This window comes from Folsomia candida, unplaced genomic scaffold, assembly GCF_002217175.1.
Source record: "Folsomia candida strain VU population unplaced genomic scaffold, ASM221717v1 Fcan01_Sc001, whole genome shotgun sequence".
Taxonomy (NCBI): Eukaryota; Metazoa; Arthropoda; class Collembola; order Entomobryomorpha; family Isotomidae; genus Folsomia; species Folsomia candida.
In genome coordinates this window covers 16,937,686-16,961,042 of record NW_019091193.1, presented here as the reverse complement: position 1 = coordinate 16,961,042, position 23,357 = coordinate 16,937,686, and the positions used below count along the sequence as shown (strand labels likewise).

Below are 23,357 nucleotides of genomic sequence, written 5' to 3'. Positions count from 1 at the left end.
AAATATATATTGCGAGTTATGCGTTGCAACCTAAAGTAAAACGTCTTGAACTTTGACAACAACGATGTCTCATGGATGGGAAACGCGTTGCTCGAATAAGTATACACATTATGTTAAGTTTTTTACGTCATTTTTGCCTCGGGCAACTTTACCTCATGCTTAAACTACTACAAACGAACTCCTAAGAAGTGTCTCCTCTACTAAAATATGCAAAGGGTTGAGCCACCCCCAAGAAAATTTAAAAAAAGCATAAGCAGGATCAGGTGATTGTCTCACAAGGAATATAACACTCATCCTTAGGATTAGTGAATGGACATTGCTGTATTAAAACGTACGGTCATACTATGTGTTGGTAGGCACTTATTTATTGCACCTGAATCTTATGATTAACAACTAAATTTGCAAACCGTGAACTAAATACCCTAAATTTTGAAACAAATTTGCATTTTTGCGGCCCCAGTCACCAAAGTCAGTTGAGAGACCACGATGTCAGATATTGAGTTTGAGTGTCTCATGTAGTGACAGACACGTCCTGTGATGTGACCATCAACGTACAGGACACAAAGTATTTCCAAATTGCATTCCCATATTTGTACTACCTATTCACATCCATTGACCAATACTTTGCCTAATATAAAGGAAATCTATCCCAACAGTTTAATAGGTATGCCTTGTTAAAATCCAACCACGGAGAAGTGAAAGTGTTACAAAAAAAGAGTAAATACTATTATGGTGTCGTATAACTCTGAATTTCAACCAGTGTTGTTAGTTGTTAGTATTCATATTGGTGACTAAAATAAATTGTGGAATTTACATCATCGCTACATATTGTTGAAACATAGCCTGTTTTTCATTCGATCCAACATATCCTGCGAGATCATCGAGGATTACAGTCTGTAGTCCACCGACGCTTCAGTAGTCATTTGTATAAATAAATAACTGCACCCAAGCTGCAAGTTGTTGTTGAGACCTTGAATTGAAGAAGAACTACTCCCAAACAAATCTAATGCTAATAATTATCGTCATCATCCCTCGCGATCAGCAACAATGGGAGTCAACTAGACCAAAAAATATTCCCTTCAAGTAATGTTCGTTGTAGTAGTTCGTTTAGTAGTGCTCGTTGAAAAAGTGTGTACTTATCATCGTGATCGTCCAGTCGTGTGTACATTGTATTTTCTATAATGTTTAGTTAGCTATCCTCTAAATTAACCAAAAATGTCAAGAAAGTTATTGAAATTTTTAATCCTCTTCGATAACCCTTCGCTACTTTACATCCCTGGCCAATTTTTGACAGGTTAATAATAATTAATAATAATAATTATGATTATTATAATTAATATATTAACAATATATTAATTATAATTATGTAATTGACAGGCCGAGTTTTAGTGGAATTGGATGAAGAGACGCCCTTTCATGGTTGGTACATACTAAAAGTTACGCATTTTAAATGAATATTTCCATAAATATTTGTTTGCATTGTAATACAAAATCCAAATCCACACGTTACATGCAAAGGAATGTTGTAGATGGTTGTTTGGTTTCCTGACTCGCTCTATGTTTTCTATTCATTGCTTGAAAATATCCTTTCCGAAAAATAATATTCTATCACATTAAGAAGTATACAAAAAACACCAAGGTAATTTAAGATAAATTTAAAAAGAAACAAGTCGTTGTATGACGATTGGCGACGTGCAAAATGTTAAGGTCATTCATACATGATGGGCTCGATCTAAAGGGTTTTAGGTCACCTCCCATGAGCTCCCACGTTCAATTTTGGTCGGTATAATAGAATACTTAAGATAACTCACCAGAGGGGGAGGGGGTCAAAATCAGTAAAAAAACCATCGCATGTCTTATGCACTATCCCTATTCTTTCGAGGTCTAATTCACTGCATCACTAATTTTATCCGCCCACACGCAAATTTCATCATTTATGTTTACAATTAACCTTCCCTCTCCATTTTATGAAGGTTTATTCCTTTCCGTCGTGGGTGAAGGATGTGTAAGATTACGAAGTCGAGGCCAGGAGAGATTGTATGATAAGGAGAGTTATATTGACTTCCGAATTCGGCTCTTGGGTGAAACCGGTAAGTGAAAGAAATTAATGCATTCAGTGTCAATGGTTGTAATTAGCTATGCACATGAGAATACCGAATACCATTGGATTGATTGGACTGATGCTTGCCAGAAATGTGGAGCATAAATGACATAATTTGTTTATCTAGGTCAAGGTCCTTCCCTACTTTCCCCCGGAATTCACAGCTTTCCGTATAAATTAGGTTACTAATTACTCAAATTTGAATTCTTAGAATTGTAATAATGCATTGTAATAATTTTAATAATAATTAACTTTAAATTTAAAGGTCTACCATTGGGTCTACCATCCACCTTTTTAGGGTATGACATTTTCATAAAGTAGTGTTGTCACGTTTGCATTATCTCACAAAAACTTTTCCATAATTTATCATCATTTGATATTTTGCAGAAAACATGGCTGGGTGCAGTACTTTTGTAAAGCTGCACTTAAGGAACCAAGTGGATTGGTTCACAAAAATCAACAGGTTTTCATAGTAATGAGTCCAATCGATCTCAACCTGGAACCTCCAGCCATCGCTGTAATTACAATTTTATGATTATTATATTTACTTAAGCCCTCAATATGTGGTTGACGTATTAAGTAACGCATCTTAATTTCGTATTTCCCTTCTAGCAACCATTTCATTGTGAAATTGAGCACAAATTAAATTGCCTGACGGGTTCAGTCAAATGTAAAATTCGTCTGAACAGAGGAGGATTCATACCAGGTACGGTATGGATTGGATTACATATGTCATTTTATGAGTCTAAGTGTAAGATGACTGAGGCGTAGATATGTAATTTTATTAATCGTCTAAAGGGGCGGGGTATCAACAATAATCACCTTCAATCCCATTGTTATAAAACATCAAATTCATCAAAGCAGTAATTCAGACATGACAAATATAGCAGGCTTTGCCTCTACGATTTTAATCCAACTAAAAATTCTACATTCAGTTTAAAATTCTCTTAGATATCAAACAAATCAAAATTGAAAACCTTATCAAAATGGGTCCATTTTTGAGTCGTTCAAAATATGAATACTTCGATTTTGTCAACTTTTCCAAAAACATTTATGCGTAATGCATGCATTGTTTCGCTCATTTTTCTTATCTTCCTTCTGGCGTCCTGATGCCACCTTCCAAAGAGCAGGATTTTGACTAGAATTTTATCTATCGCCATCTCCCTGTACCATATTTGTATTCTATTTTTAGAATTCTTATTCCTTAGTTCCATATGTAAAAAATTTGAAAAACTCTAATTAATATTTTTTTGTGTACAGGAGAAAATATTCATATATGGGCAAGTATATCGAATAATAGTCGGGTGGCAATAGGAACAGAGGCACTGTTAACCGAGGTAATGAAAATGAATAGCAAGTGCTACAAAATATAGGTGTTCAATATCTCAGGAGGAGGGGCTGTGTACTATCAACTCTCGCATCTCGATGCCCTTCGGATATGTTATGGATGAACAAGAACCCCAAGTACTTTGACGCAATAACCACATTTGCGCCGCTACACCCGCTCAAAGGTGCCCAAAAAACGGAGGAAGTAGTGCTTTCACTCGTTAAAATCCACGCCAAAAATCCAATTTAACTCGGATTTTGAAATTCCGCGTACCATTATACTCCCAGCCTTATATTAACGTCATGAAATTTTTTATTCAAAAATTAAAAGTTGGGGAATTGCATGCACTTTTGCCATGACAACCACCCAAATCCATTGCAAAATTGCATGCAATTCCCCAACTTTTAATTTTTGAATACAAATTTTCATCCTGGCATCACCCCCTTAGGAGAAACCAAGGACAACAAAAAAGTTTATGCACCCTGATCCAACGTCAAACTCAAGTTTTTGATGATTATTTCGCAGGCATAAGTTGCGTTGTTGTTGAGTATAAACCATTATACGGATTTTCAAAATCCGAGTAAAATTGGATGTTTGGCGTGGATTTGAATGAGTGAAAGCGCTACTTTCTCCGTTTCTTTGGGCACCTTTGAGTGAGTGTGGCGGGTGCAAATGTGGCCATGGCATCAAACCTTGAGGGTACTTGTTCATTCATGGGGCACATATCCAAAGGGCATCGAGATCCTTGAGTTGGTAGTACACAACCTCCCCTCCTAAGTACATATGTATTATGTATTGCAACATACTGCATACCAAATCCAATGACAATGGCAAATTCAGTATGTCTAAAAAATTCCAAGTGACACACCCAGCATTTTGTACATTGTTTTCTATTCGGCTTTCTTAACAGACAATCCAGTACACCGGAAACGGAAAGGTGGTATACACGGAACGGAGAGAGTTGGCATCTCTCAAACGACCCAGGATAAAGGTATGTAAAAATTTGAATGACGCTGATTTTTGTTCATTCTCCTATTTGCATAACACTTTACCACAAAATTTGCATTTTTCACTAATCTCACAAGGCTGGTGGCAAAGACGAATGGATCAATGAGAAAATTGAAATCCCACCGTGTCCCCCAACCAATCTTAGAGGAAGGTAAGCGACCAGCCAAATCCATAAGCGACTAGTCAAACGCACTAGTATTATAAATGAACTATGTAAAAACAGTTGATGATGACTAATATTTGATTTATTTTGATTTATAGTCACTTGATTCGGATACAATATGACTTGTTTGTAAGTAAACTATTTGTATTTCTCTCAACAAACAAGACTTTTGTTGGTGAAAACCTGAAACTTGTCATTGTGGGAATATGACATTTGTAATGAAATTGCTAATGTATGAAACTGTCCAATTATCAGTTTGTCATCAGCCCCCGCAGTTTTGATAAGAAGATTAAACTTCAACTTCCGATTTTGATTGCTACCTACCCCCTCAGAGACGGCACCATGCCCAGGGATTCCAAAGACCGATATCCGACGATTCTTCCTACGTACAGAACTACTAATGATACTAAAGCAATCAGTAATAAACAGCAATAAGATTAATTCTGCTGAGTGATGGTTTATCCCTTAAACGATATGCAGAAATAGGGTTTACTCCATTGAAATTTATCAGATATAAAACTGTAATTTTATTAATATCAGTTTTCTTTTAATTATTGAAGCCAAAACGAGAAAAATAGGTGATCAAACCAAAACTTATTTGTGTTAAATTAATAAACCCTAATAATAATAATTTTCTAATTGAACCAACAATGATTACACATATAATAGATATTAGGATAAATGTAAGGAGAAGGGATGGGCTCACTTTTTTAGTACTTTGAATCCTACAGGGTCCAAATTAGGCAATTTTTTGTCAACGTTTCGACTCCAGGAGTCCTGAATCAGGACGGCTCCACATGTGATTCGCGAATGGGAAAAAGGATGTGGAAAAAGTTGAAGGAGTAAAAAAATAGGATAGGAAGAAACAACTTGTTTGTTTCTCTTTCCCATTCACTCGCGATAGCGAGTCATGAATTTTCGCCGTCTGAGGTCGAAAAGTTGACAAAATGGCATAATTTGGACCCTTGAAATACTACAAAAGTGAGCCCTTCTCCTTACATTTATCCTATTATGTCCTCCATGCACAATTTCAACATCATATATTAGATATTCTCTAACATAACTAAACAGTATTAAAATAGCAAATTAAACTGAATAATAATGCCATCAATAAAATATGTATCTAGATTTTAAATTAGAATGTATTGGTAAGAGTGAATATTAATTAACTACTTGTTAATTCGAACGCAATAAAAGAAATTACAAGAGATAATAATTTATTCAGTTGACTGGAAAATAGTATTTTCTGCTAATTCTACTTAAATAATAAACTATTGCGGCTTGCGGCACAATATGGCTCTCTCATTATACTTATTTTCATGTAAACATCTCTGTGAAGATAACACGTTCAAGTATTCTCAAAGTCTTCTTTTAAACGCAAATTATTGGCTAATAAACAGCAGTGAAATATAAACTGACTTATGAATATATGCATTTATAAATAATTCGTTTGACTAAAGCACACTCAAAAATGAAGCAGGCAATATAAATATATTTACCAACAATGTGAATCTTGTTTGCACTGCAGGAGATAAAAGTCAATTAAAATGGTTTGAGAAAGAGTCCCTCTTTCAAACTATACATGGTATAGTGTACATATTTCTCTCAAGCTCGGTGCAATTGTGTTAAAGGTACAACGTACTAACTTTTGTAACAGTCTTGGATAACGATTGTACAATTGTGCAACACTTTATGTATATTATATATATATTACATGTACATACATTTACGGATTAAAATTCGGGACTCAATTACAAGGTGAGAGCATTTCAGTAGAGTGAAGATATCCCATTGGAAAATCTATAAAGATTTCAAATAAGATGCTCTACAATACAATTCCAGAGATTTTACAAATATATATGTGTGCCAACCTCCACGTTCCATTTTAAGCAGTATAGGAATGAAGCATACATATTTATTATAACATCAATATTGATAGACTAGGGAAATTGCGTGTGTAAACAGTTAAACAGTATCAAAAGTGATGACTTGCTAAACCTTAATAAATACCAGAAAACGAAATAAGAATTGTTCATAATATAAATCATCAGCATCATTGCTTGATCTGTGTATCAATCAAGTCTTTAAGGGACAGATGACTCTCTGGGAACAGGCTGCCGTAGAATGACCATGCTCTCCGCCGATATGATGGGGAGGCAGTTGTCACTGTGATGGCGAACTGAAATTTCAAAATAAATAGATTTCATAAATTAATCAAATTTGAAATATCTTCATTGGATTAAATTCGTAAAAACACATCAAGGCATATTTACACATGTGCATACAAATATATGGGACATATATACATAGCATAACTCACCGAGGTGGATCACATTGTCAAATGTCTGGTCCTTTGTGCGAACCTAAACAGTCAGCAACTTCATTATAAAACTCAATTCAATAGGGGTCAAAATTGTGGAATATTTTTTATAATTAGTAGATAGAAACTAACCACGCCAGCTGGATCTACCAGCAAAAGGTGCTTCGGTGACCCGTTTTGAAGCCCAGTGAGAACATACTGCCCGGGAGTAGTTTGTGATTCTCGAACCAAAAAGTCTCCATCCTAGAAAAAGGTCAATTATTAGTAACGACTAACTTACACCCACTATTGCCACGTCATAATAATCACGGTTGCTAACGTTTTTCACAAAGTGCTCGGCTTGATTTCGACTTATGCACCCATGAAACCAAGACTGAGTTTCAAGGTTTTTCCTTTGTTCTGGTCCAGATAATGCTGTGGTGAAGGGTTCTGAATAGAAAGTCAAATATTGAACTGACATGAGTTACATATAATTGCTATAATTAAGTTATTTAATAAGTTTTTAGGTACAAAATTACAAAAATCAGAAATCACTTACGCATATCAAAAGAGTCTTTATTATTGGGTACTACAACCGGTTTATTCGGTTGGCTGGGTGAATTTGGTAAACCCAGTCCAGTGGAGGACGTTGATGATCCAGCAACAGCAGAAATATCGGAAAACGTGGGAGGCTCTATAGAGCCGAAAGCCTCAAACTCCAGGGTACTTCGGTCCTGGGTGATTAAATTATTATTTTATAACGCCATGATATAAAAGTTATAGAGAGAGAATATGCTAAATATGAATAAAGTTTTTCAGAATCTGGCTTTGTTCCGCACATGGTTCTGATTCTGAACTTTCACTTTAGTCATAGTCTTTCACAAACATATTCCGCAGCCTACATAACATAAACTCAATAACATATTTGTGCATATGCTCACCCAAGCCGGGGGTGTAGGAGCTTCAAAGTCAATCAGATTGACAGACACTTCTGCAAAGCAAAGCAATTATGTATAACACTCACTGCTCGTCTAACAAATGCAAATTTTGGAAACTCTGAAAGTATTTACCAGATGAAATCGGAAGTGTCAGAGTTGGAATCTCTTTCCCTTTTCCACCCAAACCTTTCCCTTCATTGTTCCCATTACACTTTCCCTCAACATCGGGTGGCAATTTCCCTGGTAAGTCGTTGTAATATTCTCGGTCATCAGCGAGAGGCAACCTGCATGTGTACAATATAATGTGTGAGTGGGCGTATTAGGTAGATACTTGGATATTCAGTTCAATCCAGTACGACAAACTCATTTCGTTCGTACTAGAGGCATCGATATATTTAGTGGACAATCTAATATCCTTGTTCTGACCGAGATAACGATAAAATACATACCTCGGAGGTGGTGGTCGTTTTTGAATGTATTCTTTAAATCGCAGTTCAAACGCCTGTAGACAAGCAATATTTGGTTTAATTGTCGTTCATATAGCACACCACTTACATATCTGATACTTTGAATTTGATTGGGCATTGGAGTTACCTGTCCTATGGTGATAATAACATCTTGAGCAAGTCCACTTCCACATTTCAAAATGAAGCATGCACGTCCAACCACGTTATCTTTGGCCACGTATGCGATAAAATCAAGCATTGTCTGCATTACAAAAATGACATTACTTTTACACTACGATACGCAAATGAATACGCTATAAAAATATAAATTACTTACTGTGTCGCCACCAGAGGCAAACGAAATCTAAGGATCAGAGAAAGAAAATATTAGTGAAACCGCTTGTAACGAAACTTTCTATACTGTAACCGGAAATAATTCATCCTCGGTATTATACGTTTAACTTATAACCTGAGCATTCATTTTAAAACGCAGTCACATATATTTACCATTTAAGTACGTATTATGTAATTCAGAAAGCTTTGATTCACCTGCGGCATTTCATGTGCAGCTATAACCGCTCCAGTGTCCAGACTAGTGAGCTTCAGACAAGTGCTTGTAATCGTAAGATGCACATCCAACCCCGCGTGTTCTAGCCTTGGCCTTGTGCCCAGTATTCTCATCACATTGCGATCAAACTGCAATTCATAAACATCATCACGAATATTATTGGAAATTCTGTGCCGGGGGGCATAAGGGTGACGCTAAAACCTATGTAAGGAATAGTAGTAACAGTGGTTTGGAAAGTAAATACATGCGCGTGTTCACTTGTCTCAACTTTCTCCTCCACAAAATATATGCTTTATTTATTATGCGACACAAGAATTGATCTGGTTTAATGCTGTATTTTGATAATACAGCACATCAAAGTATTACGTAGATTGTCAGTCGTTACAATTTCATGCAAACATGAGGCCAAATTCTAGCAACCATTTACTCGCTAATGTCATTATTTGCTATCATGTATCCGCATCTGACTCACTTCGACTGCCATACGAACCGAAGTAAATGAGACAGATTAGATTATGGTAATACAGCTTTGCTGAAACAAGGCAGGTCGAGTGATGTATGCATACATGCGAGTTAACCAGTGAGACAAAGTACGAACCAAATGTGGCTGCGCTGAATTAATTTTTATGCTAGACCAGTGCTCCTCTGAAACCTGGCAATTCTCAGCCATTAACCAGCCCACTTTAACATTTTTTGCAAAAATACTTGGCACGTCCTTCCACCTGCTGTTGTAGTAGGAGCAGTACATACTTATCCTTAGTTGTAGTACATCAGGAGCCGAAGAGAGCTCTTCTCTTCAACATAAGCAATGCTTTCTCCTAACCAGACACGATGGGTAGAAAATGACCATTATGTTGGAGAGAATTAGTGCAGTAAAAACATGGTATGAGTGGTCCTGCATGGTAATAGTGTATGCCATGTCACACTTTAGCATCAAGCACACAATTTACCCACTTTCCCTACGTCTTTCGCCTCGCTCTCACCCTCTCTTTCTCTCTCTCTCTCACTCTCTTTCTCTCTCTGGAAAGCTTTCTCATGATCAATAATCTTGCCACCCACGCAGAAACGCCAGCATGAAGGGAGGCAGGCGGGCTCCACTACTCTGCACTTTCCACTTTCTTGGTCCTCGCCGTCCTGAGGTTATGCAGTGGCATCTTTGTTACTCTTCCCGTGCATGGCCAAGCAAATCTTTCCTCCACTTCAACAACTGTCAGCACAGCTACACGAGTGTTGAATATACATAAGAAAGTGGACCGTGTCAGTCGCCCGGGCTTTCCTTTCATGTGTGGGCCCATATCTATATATGTAGATACGCCTATACGTGTGTACTGAACTGTACTGATATGCATGTACTACCTTCGCTTTCTCCATCGGCTGATATGATTCTCACCGTGATGTCATGCAGGGTATTTATTATGAGTAATCTGGAACGACCTATGTATATTCTACGTGTAGTGTTTTTTGGTTTTATCCCCGTCGAGTCGAGTGAAATCCAGTAGGCGTGTGGGTTTACCACCTTCAAACTACTTTGCTACTAATACAATGCTATTTTTAAAGACAAATTCTCTTCTTCATAGAATTGCGTGGATGGATTTTTTAAAAACTGAGACTACTCGAAAGACGCAGTAAAACACAATGTCCGAATGCAAAAAACGAGAGCCAAAAAAGTACAGAAAAGGAGATTATATTTACACAAGTAGTTCGTGAACAGGGGACGATATACACATAGTAAGCAAATATTAGCGAGCTCCTACCTTTCGTTTCCGATCAACGGACTTTACTCCAGCAGCTTCACAAACTTGGTTGATACATTCCCTGGAAAGAAATAGTAAGACAGTGAACGTTAAAACCGAGTAAACACGACTTGAAATTAACAAAGCGGAAAATGAAGTAAATAATTGACATAGTTGATTTCCATCATCGATCGCGCATTTGCTACCAACAAGGATTTGTTCCGAAAAGCCCATCCTCTCTCCCATACGGGATACGAGGATCATGCAGCCTAGCTACATGGAAACTTATAGTGGATTGATCATTGTGAAAACATGAATTTTTCAATTCTGGCTGAGCATACAGTAAATACACAAGTGGAATAGAAGATGAGCCAAGAATAAACGTAGAAATTCGATAACTAGAATCGCTTTGCAAATAATATGAAGAGTTGCCAGACCATTTTCTCTTCCTTTCTCCGTTCTTCATGGGCAAAGTTGCGGAGCTTTGGGAACGTTAGAATGCTGGAAATGCTGACGCTGAGAATTACTTAACAAAATGTGTAGCAAGCTCGGCTCAACGCCCACACGTCTCCTCATGAGGAGGGTCCTTTCAGAGGATAGTTGGATGTTGGGGAAGTCTTGCGGTTGGTTGAGTCAGGTAGTGAAAAACTTGGAGACGAGACGATTACTGATGCTCACTATTTACATGTTCATAACTCTGTAATATCGTAGTCTTTCAGACTCTATCTACTGCCCCATCATTGCGAATTATGTATAAAAAATATTTACTTGTTAGGAGTCCTAACTTAGGACGGAAAGTTAGACCTTTAAATTGTGCATTATTGTATGTGTACAATTTACGTATTACGACTTACATACCGATGGCCAATATAGGGTTACAGTTTAAAGCGACAAGAAATGAAATGACTGCGAGAATCATGGATTGAGATTAAAGAAAGTTATGGGCTTTGTTCTTGTCAATTGGACAAGTTTTGTTTTGGCAGATCGGTACTAACAGAAATTTGAAGAGCATCAAGAAGAACAAAGGCAAGAGTGCAAAGCATAAAGGATGCCATACAATAATGAGAATGCTAATCAAAACAAGCTATACTCAACTTACTTGGCAATTAACGATCTCGTATCAAAGTCCAGGCTTTTCATTGACTTGTTCACATCCACACAGCCGATGTACTGCAATGAAAAATATAAAATAAATATGTGGTCTTTAAATCTCACAATAAATACTTAACTAATGCTTACTGTAAATATATTTAATTTAACGTACTTTAAATGAAATCATTATAGAAATACCAAGGTCATAATCATAATATGAATGGAAATGTAATCCCATTATGCTTAAATACGTATGTATAATATCACAGGCAAAGGCAGCATACAATGGTTCTGTGTTTTAAACATTACTAAAATTACTTCAAATTTCATAATAAAACAGTTTTCACGAAATTCTCACTTTCCAAATTTTGTTATAATTGTATTACAAAAAGCCCTTTTAAGTCCTATTTTCAATCCGAGTATAAATATTCGGTGAACGTTTGTATTTACAAGTTTCTTCAGTTTTCGTCTTAATTAATTTTTTGCTTACGCGTGAGGACATCATTGTAATTGTTTACTGAAAAATAAATCAGGAAATAAAAAGAGCATAGTTTGATCACAATTTATTTTAATTCTGAGTTGCGAGAAGAGATTTTTAGCATTATTTCATCCTGCATCCTTTCAGTGCATCCTTGACTTTATAAATTGTAGATATTTTCTAGTCATTCATACAAGTAAGGAAATCGGCTACCACGAGCAGCCAGACCAGACCCAGACATCCGACTCTACAATTATCAATCAGAATTATCTAAACATGACAACAATTCCACCATCGCCGTCGATCCTTTCCTTTAAAAAATCAGCCAATCCCTAATTTAATGTCATCTCAATTTTACCCAACCCCCTCAACTTTCGTCCCTTTCATTACATCATAAGTTAAGTTGCACACTCAATTTGGTGCAATTTATATATATTTATACATCTATAGCTTACCATGCCCTATTTTATATATAAATATGTGCGAAAACATATATTCCCTTGCACAAATGCTTGATTATTTTGTCTTGAACTCTATTTCTTTCATTCAATGCAGATTAAACTAAATGCCAAAGCTACAGTTCTCGTAAAGTCTCCGGTGGAATTTTATGCGTCTTTTGTGAAAAATGAGATCTAAATGACGACACACGTCCGGTCTGGGTAGAATCTCATCTTCTACTCGTTTGCTGACAACGCAAGTCCACCACCATCCGTCGAAGACGAAATGGATGAATAATGAAAGAAAATGTAAGAATTTCTGCGCGCTTCATCGCAACACTCATCCTCATCATCACCACTCTTTTGCAACCTTGCATTATTCATTCATTCACTCAGACATTTTTTGTAATGGAGGATTTGGTAGTGTTATTCAACGAGGAGTTTTTTACAACATGGGAGGAATATTAAAATTGCAGACCAACTTACAAATTATTCTAGCATGACAAATGGCAGAAAGGAGTGACAAACAGGACAAAATGTCGCCGTTGTATTTCTTCCGAATATTCGAAATAGTCGAAATATTCGAAATGTCCAATGATATGAGGCGAAAGTTTCATTGGAGGCGAGGCATCTATCCAGGGAAGCGGTCCTAAGGTCGCTATAAGGCTCATTTAACTCTAGTGCTTTTGCATGTGTGTGCGCGGTGTTGAATTTTAGAAACATGTCAGTTTAAATTTGATGCAAAATAATCGGGTATTTATTATTACTATTTGTTTAATAAAGATTGTACATACGCGACGGACAAATATTGGTACTGATAATTTGGCAATATTGAAAATTTAACAGAAATCAAAGGATTTTCACTCATTTACGACTTATCAGTATTCATTCAACATTCCAAACTCACTTCAGCAGACCTAAATACTTGCGTATTTGTCATCAACTCATGAAAATGGGCGAGATTCGTCCATGTGGGGTTGCTATTAGAGTATCGTATGTGTTATTAGTTAATATTTGGTCTAATATCCGTTTCCTGGCAGCACGAGAGAGGAATTGAGAGGATGTTCTAATTTTACATTTTTATGCCTCTCTACATCCACTTCCATTTGCATCTGTCAATGAATGAAGGAACGGATGGAGCGCTGCATTACTTTACCACTGCCGCGTTAATGATATGTGTATATATTTATATGTACATGTGTGCTAACAAAGTAAAACCGGAAGATCATACCATTGCATTGACACTAACCGGTAACAACTGCTGCCTGCACACACATGCAGCAGGATGAAATGTGGTAACCTGATCTACACGACACAACGTCCGGGTGCTTTCTCATATGAGCAACACGCACTCATTCATTTCATTCATTCGTTTGTCGGACTTGGTTCTGAGTCGACGGAAATTTTGGAACTTTGAGATATGATAAAACTAAACGGAAGGAAGGAAGAGTTTCCTCCACACACAAAATGGATGAATGGGAATTCCTTCATTTATTTTATCGCTCCTTTGTGTCACTTCCACATACATGTGCATACGGATTTATCACATCTCATCTCGCCCATGTCTCGCCCCCACACAATGTGATATACAAATAGCGGATGCACATATGTATGTCGTTCTGGAACATGTCCGTCACACACCATGTTAAAAAAATAAGCACTTTGGGTTTCATTGAAAGCTACAAGTATCGTCAGACAAGAGTGTGACAAAAAATATGACTCAATATGTGCATGCTTTCATGATTTTGATACTTCTCACTTCCGATTTTTTGAATGTGTAACAACCGATTACATGTACATTATTCTTTATTGTAGTATCTCTGATTTTACAGTGGTTGCCACAATCATTTTTCTCACTGTATCTCACAATTTGTACTTACTGTTCTCTTGCATAACATCAGGACTAGCATGTTGTATATAAGTACATGGACATATCCTAAATATGATGGTATTTATGTAGGTGTGTATGTATCTGTTTAAACAGCTTAAAATAGAAGGAGGAAAGCGGTTAAATTTTATTTCCTTCCTACCAAGGCTGTTTTGTCCTGGCAAGCCCATTCATAAAACGTAATGCACGTACACACGTACATATACGCAGACCTTGCCTTGGTGTTCCATTCATGATGACTCGTTCATTCACAAAACTGCACCTTTCTCGCAGCATTAGAGGCGACTAGAGAGCAGAGGCTACAGAGACCAAGTGCAGACCAGAATTATATCCAAACAGCGATTTGTATTCTGAGCATGTTGAGCTATCTGTCCCAACAACCGACGGACCAACATGAGCCACCAAGATGAGAACAATATCCTCGAAAACTTGAACCATTCCGTATCATCCAATCCCACATGCGCTTTTAGTGGCCGTAGCATGTCGAGAGTAATCGGTCACTGCAGCAGCGCTTCGACCAACACAAACAAGTAATAGGATTGTAGAGAGCAGAGAATTTTACTAAGCCCGAAAACGTGAATGAAATAATACCTGAACCACAAAATAATCACGAGTATTTCACTCCAATCCAAAATTCGTGTACACTGCCAACCAGGTTTCGGGATATGAGCAGCAGGGTGTGTGTGACAGGCTTTATACGAATTATTAAAGTTAATTCCCCACCAACCAACAAGGTTATGCCGTGGTTATGAATATGAATGGGATTCCGATACACAGGGATTACTGCTGACGAAATGCCATCTGCACACGTTGAATTTAAAGGATTATTGGGAAGGAAGGTATTTATTTATTGTCATAATTTTCCCCATTCATTCCTTTACAATGAGTGCACATTCGTGATATTTTCCATGCCAGTCAGATTTAAACAGCCACTAGCTTCATCTTTGGTAAATAAATACTATAGAATTTTACTCCTCTGCTGTTGTTGAGGAAATATCAAAATCAAAGCCCTCGTCCTCGTAGAAATGCAACCAAGTCGGAGACTTTTGATTTTACTCGCGATGAAAAATTTCGAAAGACGATAAATTGAATTTCTTTGAAACTTAAATTACGTATTAGGCTGGGCGGTTTGTAAAAACAAAGTAATACACCTTTTAATTCATCCTCGCTTAGTTTGTGGCACATGTGTGTTGTGTAGGCTTGAGTCATACTTATTTAACAGGAAGGGAGACTCACATGTATGGCATTGAGTACTCAGGCAGGATCAGAGAGACCAATAGGCATTTCCTGCCTTTCCCTCTGCTTTCTTTACTTCACCGAGTTTGAGCCTTGCATTACGCCGCGTTTTTGAGTTATTAGTACACTTCATTTATTGGCTTATATTTATAAACCAGAATCCTGACAAAACTGAAGTATGACAGCTAAGTTAAGTGCCAACCAAAGTGAATGACTGACTGTACCTACCTGCACCAATTCTCCCGAGAGTTATGATTAAACCATTACCACCCACACACCAACAGAATGCTATGTACGTAGAAAAATATCCACACTGGTTTCAAACAAACCTACCTTTAATACCATGCAGCTCATTCTATCATACAATTTATATGTAAGACAGGCAGTATCACAGTGTGCAAGTTACCAACGTAAAAAAAAGTTGCTACCTTTCTACTTATTTATCTAAATATCTACTATTTCGTATTTAGTCGAAGTAGCAAAATGTTTTTTTTAATACCCAGAGATAAGTCCATAAATTTAGGATTCTGCGACTCTACTTTTAATTACATGTGGTCAGAAAGCTACTCATTCATCGCCCTCTAAATTCGGTCATAAGAGACGCGCTACAATAATGTCTCACAATCCTCAGCTTGAACAATGGTCGGTCTGTAGCTGACGGATTACTGCTGCTGCTGTCGAGAGGAACGTATTGAGTAAAAGCCAGGAAGCGTGGGCAGAGGTCGAGTTTTTCGATTTACCTGGAAGGAACCATTATTTTTGCTGTTGTTCGAGTCACTCACACCCACGGCCCACTCAGTCCACCAAATCACAGAGGGACAGGTGTACTCACACGATTCTCAGCAATGCAGGTACCAAAATAAGTAGGGCTTGTTGGTCTGGTGGTGGTTGAATAGCAGGGACGAGAAGACAAATTGATGCCCTTAATGAGGGGCTGACTTTTTTTTACTTGTTGTATTATATATTTAACAGCATTGGTGACTACGGTTTCTCAATCTTTCGTTCGTACCTAAAAGGCTGAGATACTTCTATTTCTTGCGTTGGGCATACTTCGATGGCCTGTTTTCATTCAGGTGCCTGACATTTAAGATTATATTTTTTCTCTTCTTTTTTTCATTGGGTATTGTCACTTACAATTGCCGTAACACTAAGTAAGTAAGTCAGACGTATATCCAGCTCAGCTTATTGATCCGGTATATGCATATCCTTTGCCTGCCTTCGCAAAACTGTTTATTGTCATATGCCAGATTGAATATCATATTTCTTAAGGAATGACGTCAAAGTGAACCAGAGCATAGCAAATGTTAAACATCCTGTATTTATGAGCTGGACTGAGAACTTGCACTAGGTTCTTGAATGCTTTTGGCCATATTGTATCCTTAAATAATGGCGAAATTTGTGTAACGTGATAGTTCCGGTTAAAGAATCCGTCATCGTGTTGTACTTGGTTTGATATTCTGTAATTCCGACCATGGTCGTTCTCCATTACTCCCAACTTTTAGTAATTCATGCTAAGTTACATGTCTTGAATTGCGAATCGTCGCTAATTATTATACTGTCACATATTTAGCGTAGTGCTTTCAGAGTTGTAATGCATAAATAATTGTCAGTTGGGTATTCATACTTTGACTCATTATTCACAATTTAAAAAAAGGTAAAATGTCGTCCTGTAAAGTAAGTCTTATTTGAAGTCGTGTTTGAACGAAGTACACAAATGACACATGAACTAACCCATCTCTAATAATAGATGATATAATTAATTTTTCCTTGGTACATTTTTCTCAAAAACACATAAGACTAAAAGACTAAAGATATTTTCTTGAGTTTTAGTCATTATTTAGTCTTTCGATCTTTGCAACTACGTTTTCTACTGCTGCTACTTTGTGCATGCTTCCTCTTATATATTATTGACCAAAAGATTAAAGATGTGAACGCAATAAAACTCGTATTATTAGAGACAAGGCAACAACCAACACCCAAACGACCCTCAAATGCCAGTGAAGATGTTATCTATTTGTTTGGCTGTTCCTCTTTATAAACAGGTATATATACATAACAGCTCATACAGAAGACCTGTATTTAAAAGGAGTAACATGGCTAGCAGACGACTACTTTCCGTTTAAATGTCCATTATTACAGTATATTACATATACATGTAATGCGTTTCAAATCACGCCATCGCCTTCACTTTCTTCTCATGACAAGACATAAAATAAAGACGATGCAAGTGACAGACTCTTCCTACGAACGAACGCCGCATTAAATTATTTAAAATGAAAAAGCAATTTAGATTGGTCCGTAATGAGTACATGGACAATGGAATGCGTCATTCATGGTTTTAGGACCTCAATTTTGTATAACTCTTCTGGTGCATGGAGCAAAACGGAACAGGGTGCTAGCAAATAAAAACAACATAAACTTACCCGAACTGTGTAAGTGACACCTTCCTTGGAGAGAAGCTGATCCGAGTGAAGCTGCAAAAATACATTAAGAGCATATAACACATGTGCATTTGCAAAGAAATTACGTGGACGTAGACTTGAATATCATCATTATTTCCACTCTTTCAAATTATCGAGTTCCAAGTATACTAGATATGCAAAATGTAAGGTGTAATATTGAGAAAGAACTTACCCATCCCTTCATTGGTTTGCTAATAAATCTGGAGCTCTGAGTTTCGTCAATGGACATTGTTGTTGATGCCTTTTGACAGTTGGAGGATAAGGTCGCAGCAATAATTGGATCAGTAGAACTAGACGTTGATGATAATTGTAACGATTGGTGCTGAGAATTGGTATTCCGTTGTTCAGTGTTCTTCTCAAATGTCATACGATGGATAGTGAAATCTGACGAGTTATTCTCGTCAACGTCTGATTTTGAGCTTATTGGAAGAAGCTGAGAGGGTGAAACATGGGGTGTTTTAAAAGAAGTGGATCTGATGACACCTCCACTCGTGCAACTTTTGTTTGGGAGGACCCGATGAGTATTTCCTGCCCCGATTGCTATTGAGGTGATGAGACGACTCTCTGGTTTTAGACTAGATGGTGGCCGCGGAGGAGGGGATGGTGGGGCCGAACAATTGTTGATCGAGTCGTTCGAACCGCTGCTGACGCTAAACGAATTTGGAGCAGAACGGCGGATTGCTCCAATATGGGGGGGTTTTTTCGATAAAAAGGACGATGACGACGATGATGATGATGCACACTTTGAGTGCTGGGAGGGATTTGTTGAAGGATCAAAAGAACAAGCAAACTTATTTCTAAGACTGGCAGGTTTCTCCGGTCTTGGAGGTGGAGTTTCAGCCCTGGGTTCAAGGGTGAAGGAATCCCAACTAATATTTCTTAAAAGTATTTCTTGTTCTTCTGGAGTTAAACAGCGGCGAACTTGGTGTAGGCCAAAGTTAGAATTTGCTGAATTTGCTGTGGTCTCACCAGCAACACCACCACCAAGAGTTTTTGCTCCTTTATTACTCAGAAGACCCCGACCTCTAAATGATTTTGAGGATGTGTGGGAGGAATTTAATGTGCCTGCACTAGAGCATGCAATAGAATTTCGTGGGTTGATTCTATGCCCGGCGTCCCTTTCGAGAGACCTGGACCTTCGTTTGACCGCGGTGCAGGAAGTGTATTGGATACTTGTCGCAGGGTAGTGATTGTGTAAGCGAGCATGAGTTTCCTCCGGCCTGATTAACGCAAAGTTATTGGAAGAAGGAGAATTCTCATCTCCTGCTGTTCTGGACAATTTAAAACCGCACTCAACATAGCGAACCTCAGGGGCAAAAAAGTTATTGTGGTGGGTATGCTGATGAACTCGGTGAGGTGTGGTCGTGCTCAAATTGTTTCTTTGAAGACCAGGACCTGTCCAGGGCAAGTGGATGGTTTGGTGATCCCCTATTTGAACACTATTCAGTCTCAATTCACTTCTGGGCTCACTGTTGTAAATATTTTGAGAAGAGTTTGTGGTCAATCCACTACTACCACCGCCAGCAACAACACCACTTCTGCTATTATTAATACTGCTTTCACCACCCGACGCACCCCCAGAGATTGAAAATGCAGAGTTTCTGCCCAAGTCTACTCGATGCAAATTGTTGTCAGACTTTGATTTGCGTTTATTTATAAAACTTGAACTGTTTTTGTGATTAGAATTACCAGACTTTTTCCCAAATGACGAAATTGACTTGCTGATAAAGTTACTTGCCGAGAAGGCTCCTTTTCTTGAAGAACTTTGAGGTGGGCTTCGATTTGGGTTGGAGTAAACTTTGGTTTGGGGAGTTAATTGGATTTGTGAAATGTCAAATTTTGAGTTTGACTGAGGTGCTGATGAAATTTCAGAAGAACTTTGTGAGTGGGATTCGACCGATGACCTGCTTGAAGTGGATGAAGGGTCAGGGGTTACAATTATTGGGTTACTGGGTTCAGCAGCCGCTTCCGGTGTGTGGGCCACAGTGCTGTTTCCTCGCAAAGGGAATTTTGTGTACCTATTTGGATTACATGGCTCGCTCTTATCTCCAGAAGAATCTCCAGAGGAAGACCGGTCCAGATGCCGGGTGGAGGATTTATTAAATTTTAGACCCAGAAAACTAAAAAGTCCACCACTACCACTCGAGTTGTTATTTATTGTACTTTTACCAATGATGCCACCTTCTGACGCTGGTGGACTGCTGCTGCTACTGCTCCCACAATTATTGGACAAACTCCTTTGATCAGAAAAAATATTCGGAGAAATGGGTCCGGAATTTATGTTTTCATTCAAATGACAATCGACAACGTTGGTGGAATCAATCGAGTTTAGCACTTCCTCAGTCAGACTGTCTAAACTTTTCGTTTTAAAGTTGGGCTTGTTATTGGCATTCGACTTATCTTGCAGGGGTGATGGAATGAGTTCGCTGTTATGTTTTGAGACTGTTGTATTTGTCGTTGTTGAACTTATGTCTTCATTGGGCTGAGAACTCGTCTCTTCTGTTTCTATATACAATTACAAAATATTCAAAACATTTTTTACTGCTTCGAAACTGAAAGCATATTTTTCATAATTCTTAATTTCTATCAGGAGTTTGCGTAGAATAGCGATGGACTTATCCGTGAATAGAATATCTCTAGACCATAGATAGATAGGGACGGTTGAACAATGACTAATCGGGTCTGGAATGCATAATTGAGTACAAGGCAGATTAACTTGTGAATGGAGAATGCTATATACATGCATAATATTATTATTGGAGTCAATTGATTCGACATTCACTTGACATTATGGGGATTAAAGTCACATCATTATATTATGCTTGTCGTGACGTATCCATAATAGTCGGATAATAACCTTAAGATTTGTCCAATCAAATCATCATCATTATTATCACACACATATCGACACTACATATGGATACGTATTATCGCCCAGTCCTTGACAATTATTTAAATTAGAATACGAGACGCGTGCTCAAAATTTCGCATATCCACATTTTCATTGCAATAATAAATAAATTGTAGTGATGGACAGAGATTAGCCTACCAATGATGGAACTAATAAAAAAGTATTTAAGTATTAAAGTATTAAAGTTTACTAAATACTGTGCTGCTTGTCAAAATATATAGTCAGTGAAACTTTACGTGTTGTAAGAAATTGGGTATATTTATGTACATACATACGTCTATCCACGTAATGTCTAGCCCCTTCCCTAGACTAGAGTCGTGGGATGTAAATTATGTACATGCATGCATAATAACAATGGAAAATATTGAGCCAAACAACAATATTGCTCAAATATAATCGATTTCCTGTTTATAAATTGGCTTATGTGTGCTTAGGATGTTTATAATGCAGGATGCCTGTCGTCCAAGACGCAAGTTGGGATTAAAAATACATTTGCCTTCCTTTCAGAAAGACTGAATTTCAATGATTTTTCGTAGCGGATCAAGAGAATGCATGTAAAATTGGGAATGGGACAGTAAAAGATCGAGTAGAGAATTACGTTATTAAACCTTACGTAAAAGAGTTATATGACTGTAGGCATCGTCCTGAAGGGAATGATATGATTTGTTTTTCAGACATTTCAACATCCGGCCAATTTCAGATGTCATTTTACTCCAAAAACTATCTCCAGAGTAGAAATGACTTGATTGCACACTAAACAACTCGGGGAGCCCATACAATTCTCACAAGATCACCAAACTTTTTCCAGCGAAATCCCTGAAAAACTTCACATTTGTGTTCGTACAGCCTTTGAGTGAGTAGGGCTTAAAACGTGAAACTATTATACTCTCGATCGCGTACTTGCAAGCTCAACGAGAACTTTATGAATGAACGGACCGAGCCTTTAGTCGCTCTCTTGCTGCACACGTAGCGTAGATAGTTTGCCAAGTTAGCACTGAAATGGGTTGGATAGATCTGAGAGAGAGTTCCCATTCATTCATTCAGCAGAGTCGAGCAAGCACTTTCCGTTATTACACGCTTGTGCACTACTTTTTACATTGCTGTGCTATTCCTTGTCTCACTTGTTACATTTTTGTCACTTCACCCGTCCTCCTCTATCCTTCTCATCCTATTTATTCTCGTAGGAAATTCTCCCTCCTTCGTCTTCGCCAGAGCAGCACTACCATGTTCTTCTCAATTAAATTGTACCAACAAAACACACTATTTTTCATCAAAAAATCCGACAAGTTAATATGCAACCCCACTCCATTCCTCCACTCCGACCGAACGGAACGGTAGTAAAACTGTTGTATGCGACACTGAGATTTCTGCTATTCGAATGTGCAAACTCCACCAAAATGAATGATGCAGATGGTTTGGTTAGCCGCAACTCATGAAGCACATTCACTGGCAGAAGAAGAATGTTTCCAAAAAAAGGATGGTTTCCGCTCTAACCAAATTCGACCGTGCAGGCAAAACTGTCGAGTGTGAGTGAGTCGAGAGATTGAAGATACGACGAGACCCACACTAACAACTGAACTTCCTTTTTCCATCAAACTCTGTTACATTGCATTACGTGAGTTGAAGGATGTGTATGCATGTATGTGAATGTACGTACACGTTCGTTCGTTCGTATGTATGAAGGAGACGAAGAAACTCTTAAAGACGAAAAAGGAGCAACTCCGTGACGAAGTTGGTGGTTCAAGTGTTTAGCTTGCCTTGCTTGCCATTGCTCTACTAAAGCTGACTAAAGCTGAAGCAAAAGTCCCAACCAAGCCAACCTAACCTCCCTCTGATCTCTTCTCCTCGCCAAGTTATTGATTCTTCCTCTGTATTGTAGGCATGTGGTGTGTCTTTGTAAACTCAACCCTTTGCTTACTCGCGTTTTGCTGCAAAATATTATAACGTCCACACAAACGCTCTCCATACCACACTTGCATGCATACCACCTTCTTGAATGAGTGCAATTGGATTACATGAATGGATCTGAGAGAGATCATCCATCTCGCTCTCTGGTCGCAGCAGCCCCATCAACTCATCATCTATGTACTCCTCTCCCCTTTTTTGCAATGATCCTATACCCCAGACACCAAGAATTGTAGAGTATTTAAGTGATATGGAGACTTTTTTTTACAAATTTTGCTAACTCTTTAACCTCTTTAAACTCTGAACCTTACGAAATATAGAGGAAAAGGAGGGCCCTTTTCTTCTTCTTCTGCAGCAAACAACTT

The 23,357-nt window shown here is 37.9% G+C and overlaps 2 protein-coding genes across 2 annotated transcripts; one reads left to right on the top strand and one right to left on the bottom strand.

Moving 5' to 3' along the window:
- The first annotated feature begins 284 nt into the window (after positions 1-284).
- LOC110848182 (arrestin domain-containing protein 4) lies at positions 285-5,812 on the top strand. The gene is made up of 12 exons (XM_022095334.2): positions 285-1,294; positions 1,378-1,419; positions 1,974-2,090; positions 2,229-2,282; positions 2,367-2,400; positions 2,489-2,618; positions 2,714-2,807; positions 3,362-3,438; positions 4,339-4,419; positions 4,514-4,587; positions 4,698-4,728; positions 4,855-5,812. The coding sequence occupies exons 1-12, from the start codon at positions 1,216-1,218 to the stop codon at positions 5,032-5,034; spliced, it is 993 nt and encodes a 330-aa protein (XP_021951026.1). The 5' UTR covers positions 285-1,215; the 3' UTR covers positions 5,035-5,812.
- On the bottom strand, positions 5,800-22,828 carry LOC110848166 (serine-rich adhesin for platelets). Its single transcript, XM_022095311.2, has 16 exons — positions 21,701-22,828; positions 18,349-20,681; positions 18,138-18,188; positions 11,683-11,753; positions 10,605-10,665; positions 8,832-8,978; positions 8,620-8,646; positions 8,431-8,544; positions 8,286-8,338; positions 7,969-8,120; positions 7,840-7,889; positions 7,458-7,632; positions 7,239-7,348; positions 7,052-7,162; positions 6,920-6,962; positions 5,800-6,778 (listed from the first exon to the last, which is right to left on the bottom strand). The coding sequence occupies exons 1-16, from the start codon at positions 21,792-21,794 to the stop codon at positions 6,684-6,686; spliced, it is 3,687 nt and encodes a 1,228-aa protein (XP_021951003.1). The 5' UTR covers positions 21,795-22,828; the 3' UTR covers positions 5,800-6,683.
- Between the last annotated feature and the right edge of the window lie 529 nt (positions 22,829-23,357).